The 4,369-nt window shown below is 34.3% G+C and overlaps 1 protein-coding gene across 1 annotated transcript; it reads right to left on the bottom strand.

Moving 5' to 3' along the window:
- Positions 1 to 1,553: 1,553 nt before the first annotated feature.
- LOC120151227 (secreted RxLR effector protein 161-like) lies at positions 1,554 to 2,142 on the bottom strand. The gene is made up of 2 exons (XM_039163747.1): positions 1,777 to 2,142; positions 1,554 to 1,676 (listed from the first exon to the last, which is right to left on the bottom strand). The coding sequence occupies exons 1-2, from the start codon at positions 2,140 to 2,142 to the stop codon at positions 1,554 to 1,556; spliced, it is 489 nt and encodes a 162-aa protein (XP_039019678.1).
- Between the last annotated feature and the right edge of the window lie 2,227 nt (positions 2,143 to 4,369).

Raw genomic sequence — 4,369 nt, forward strand, 5'->3', positions numbered from 1 at the left:
GAATTGAGCACAAAATACTTTTCTGAACAAGAAGTACCGATATTATTCTTACAGTATCGATACCTCATGAATAATACCAATATTGTTCATATGATACTGATACCTTAGGTAAGGGAAGTATCGATACTCACTAGGTAGTATCAATACTACCAGCATTGCTCAAATTCCAAAATGCAAAAATGGTATCGATACCCAAAGGGGTACCAATACTACTTCGCGTAGTAGTATCGATACCATAGTCTTAGTAGCGATACCCAAAGGGCCAATGGCTAGTACCGGCTAGTTTTATTTAAAAATAAAAAAGGTAGTACCGATACTCCCTATAGGAGTACCGATACTCCCTATAGGAGTACCGATACCCTCTGTACTAGGCATTTTTATTTTGCATATAAAATCATCCTCAACAGCTCTAAAAGACTCCCAACGGCTAGAAACGACCACAACTTCTTTCCAACATATAAATACAAGTTCAAGACACTTGAAGAAGAGTTAGAAAACCTATCCAAGCAATCAAACACAAAAGAAGAGTTTTTCATTCCTATTTTACTTTCTCTTGTAAATATTTGTTCTGAACTTTAATTTGTAAACACCCTACCTTTGAGAGGTTTTATTTGTTTACTTCTGTAAAGAGGATTGGTTCTAGTTTAGGCAAGTGAAAAACTAGGGAGTTTGTAAATGTTACTCTTGATCCTTGAAAAAGAAAGAACAAATTAGTGGATTTGTTGGAAAATCCTTAGTGAGGAGCTAAAGTAGTGGAGATAGACTTAGTTGAGAAGTCTAACCACTGTAAATTGCTGTGCAAAACTCTCTATATTTTATTTCTCCTTACTCCCTAAACAATTTTTGTCAATTCATCCATTTTGCACACTTTTCGGTTGTTCAATTTGGCCTCTTCGATCCTAACAATAATATTATTTTAATACAAAAAAAAACCCAACCCTAATATCCTTATATAGTATTAGTAAAATTTATTTTTGGTTAAAAAGATAAGGTATTTTTTTAGTGAGCAACGAGTCGAGCAACAAATTTTTTTAACGAGCACGATTCAAGCACAGTTTTAACGAGCTTAACGAGCAACGAGTCGAGCAGCAAAAGTTTTTAACGAGCACGAGTAGAGCGCAACCACCTCACAATCGACTCGCTCAATAAATACCTATAATAGTACGGTTTTATGTTAATGGGTGTAAATATTTAATAAATTATATTGGAAATTAGAGATGTTAAATTAATATCACATAAGGTGTGAAATTATATAAATGTAAAATTCAACAAATACTTTTAATTATATGAGAATTTAAAATTTTTAGGAATATAATTACTGACATTCCCTCAATTTATCTTTGTGCTTAAACATATTTTAATGAGAAAACCTAATCTTCTTGAAACCAAGAATCAATAATATTATTGATCTGAAAAGACTCACTTTACAAGACTACTCAACCACTAATATATATACAACACAATTTAGTAAATTGACACAAAATGACTCAACAATAATCAGTTTTAAAGTCTTAACCGACAAAACTGCTCAACGGCCACGCTGAGTTGGCAAGCTAGCTTTCTTGGCTATATTCAACATGCTCCTCACTTCTTTCACTCTCAACTTCTTCTAAAGAGACCGCCCCCAGTCTTTGTCTGAACATTCGAAAATAGTCTTTGGTCAACCCATCTGCTACCTGATGTGTAGAAGGATCAAAGTTTATTTTCAGCTTCTTTGCAGCCATTTTTTCCCAAACAAAGTGCACATCCTACGTGTTTCAGTTTTTAATGGTACACCGGTTTGTCGCTCCAGATGGCTGATGCTTCTAGAAGCTCAATCCCCATGTCATCTAACAGTGCACTCAACCATGTAACATCAGAGGCTACATCGGCTAAGCATCGATACTCGGCTTCTGTTGTAGACTTCAAGACAATTTTCTTCTTTTTAGAACTCCACATCACTAAGTTGTCACCTAGGTAAACACAGTTACCTGAGATGAATCTCCTGTCATCCATGCTTCCTCCCCAGTCGGCGTCTACAAATGCCACAAGCCGCTGCGAATAAGCTTCTTCTGATATAAACAACCCATAATCTAAAGTCTTATTTAAGTATTGCAGAACCCTCTTCACAGTACCCAAATGTTTCTCACATGGAGCATGCATAAATTGCTCCAGCTTGTTTAACACTATATGCTATGTCGGGACTCGTGTGACATGCATATAAGAGCGACCCAACCAGACTTCGATATTCCTATGGATCGACCATAGCACTGCCAGCTTCTTTGGAGAGTTTGAGAGAAGATATCATTGGTGTAGGTGTAGGAGTTGCACCACGCATATATACTTTGTCTAATAGCTCCAACACATATTTCTTTTGACTAATAAACTTGAAATCTCCTATATTTTTTACTTCAATAACCAAGAAAAAGTTAAGATGTCCCAAGTCCTTCAGTGAGAATTTTTCTCCAAGCAAACTCACTACATCCTCCACTTTGACATTCATACTTCCAGTAACGATTATATCGTCTACATATGCTAGAATATATATGGTACAACATCCTTCTCGCTTAATTAACAACGAACAATCAGCTCGAGAGCTCTCAAACTCAATATTTATAAACAGATGCTCACACAACTTTGCATACCAGTTGCATGGGCTTGTCTCAGGCCATACAATGCCTTATTCAGCTTACAAACTAACGTTGTGCCATCAGGAGCAGTCCTCTCAAAACCTTGTGGTTGTTGCATGTACACGTCTTTGTGCAAGTCACCGTTCAAGAAGGTGTTGTTTACATCCACTTGCCTCAAACACCATTGTTATGGGTTGTAACTGCAAGAATCACGTTGATTGTGGAAGACTTAACTGCAGGGCTAAATGTATCTTGAAAGTGTTACCTAGGAATTTGTGAAAAACCTTTAGCCAGAAACTTGGCTTTGTATATCTACAGAGAGCCATCAGCATTCCTCTTTATCCTAAACAACCACTTACATCCTATTGTAGACCTCCCATCGCAACCGGCTCCTGGGGGAAAGGTCGACAAGTTACAACAACGGGGTTTTTGAAATGATTTTGAAATAGTTTTAGGAAATGTTGGGAGTCACCAAAAATCATTTTAAAGTGCTATTGTAACACCATAAAATCCGAGTAATTTTATTAAATATTTTTTTATTAAAATACCAAGTTTGAGGTATGCAAAAACCAGAAAATAGGTTCGTGAGTCGGTTATGCGTGAGGAAGGGTTTAAACCCCCACAACGCCTAGAAATTAGTACCTAGCTAATTACCTACTTTAAGAAATTTTAAGTTTGAAATTTTATTTAATTTTGAAATCATTATGGATGCAAAATTTGAAAAGGATGTTCGTTTATTAAAATCAATAATTTTCACCCCCTAGCATGAATTGTGGGAGATCAATTATTGTGTCCTATAATCGGACATTACCTTAAAATTTAAAAGATGATGAATTTTTAAAAGGATGTTGACTTATTTCGGGAATCACCAGTTGTAGCCCCCAGAGCATGATAGCGGGGACTATACTATTTGATCCCATAATAAGTGAACATAGCCTTGGTTTTGAAAACAAATGATATCAATCAACTTGTTTAAGAACCTAATTATGCTAGGTGCTTTTATTAAATGATTATACCTAAAAAGTGTCAGATTATGAAATTAAAGAACCTAATGGACTAATGAAGTCTCTAATATTAACCGTATTATTTTTATCAAATTATTGAATCAGATAATCAATTTGAGCAAACGAGCATTTTCAAGTGAAAACCCAAATCGAATCACCCCTAATTAAAGGAATAATATGAAATTAAACTTAATGTCAAGGCTCTAATTGTTTAACTACTTTAATTATATCAATTGGGAAAACTAATTAAAGTTCAGGGGCTAAGATGTGAAAAGTCTAAAGTCAAGGGATTAAACCTAAACTAAGGCTCTAATTAACCCTAAGTATTCAAACTAAAGTAAATCTAACTAAAAAGTCTAAAGCACTAAGCTAAACTAGGGTTTTATAAATTAAGGAGATAAATTAACCAATTATTGATTCGAACAACCAACTTGAGTATTTGTACATGTTTATGCAAAAACTCAAGTCGAATTGTTCCCTAATTACAACTAAGGTGAAAACCTATTATCTAGTTCAAATTATTTAATAGAGAACCTATCTATCCTAGGGATAAATTCTAAAGTCTAATAACAAAAAAAAAAAAAAAAAAAACGGATAGAAACATGCATAAATACATTTTATTAAAACAATCTAAAAAAACTAATCTAATTAAATACCGGGCCATAAAAATAATTAATTCTAATTAATATTCAATCAAATTAAACAATCAAGGGACTAAATTAGGAAACACTAATCCAACCAGGGATTAAATTCAAA

The sequence above is a fragment of the Hibiscus syriacus genome, unplaced genomic scaffold, assembly GCF_006381635.1.
Source record: "Hibiscus syriacus cultivar Baekdansim isolate YM2019G1 unplaced genomic scaffold, ASM638163v2 tig00002799_pilon, whole genome shotgun sequence".
Lineage (NCBI taxonomy): Eukaryota > Viridiplantae > Streptophyta > Magnoliopsida > Malvales > Malvaceae > Hibiscus > Hibiscus syriacus.

What these genes read in the sequence shown, in the direction of transcription:
- LOC120151227 (XM_039163747.1), bottom strand. Translation starts at nt 2,142, where the DNA reads ATGCATGCTCCATGTGAGAAACATTTGGGTACTGTGAAGAGGGTTCTG. An exon ending in CCATCTGGAGCGACAAACCG is followed by an intron (nt 1,677 to 1,776) that starts GTGTACCATTAA and finishes TCTACACATCAG; the next exon opens with GTAGCAGATGGGTTGACCAA.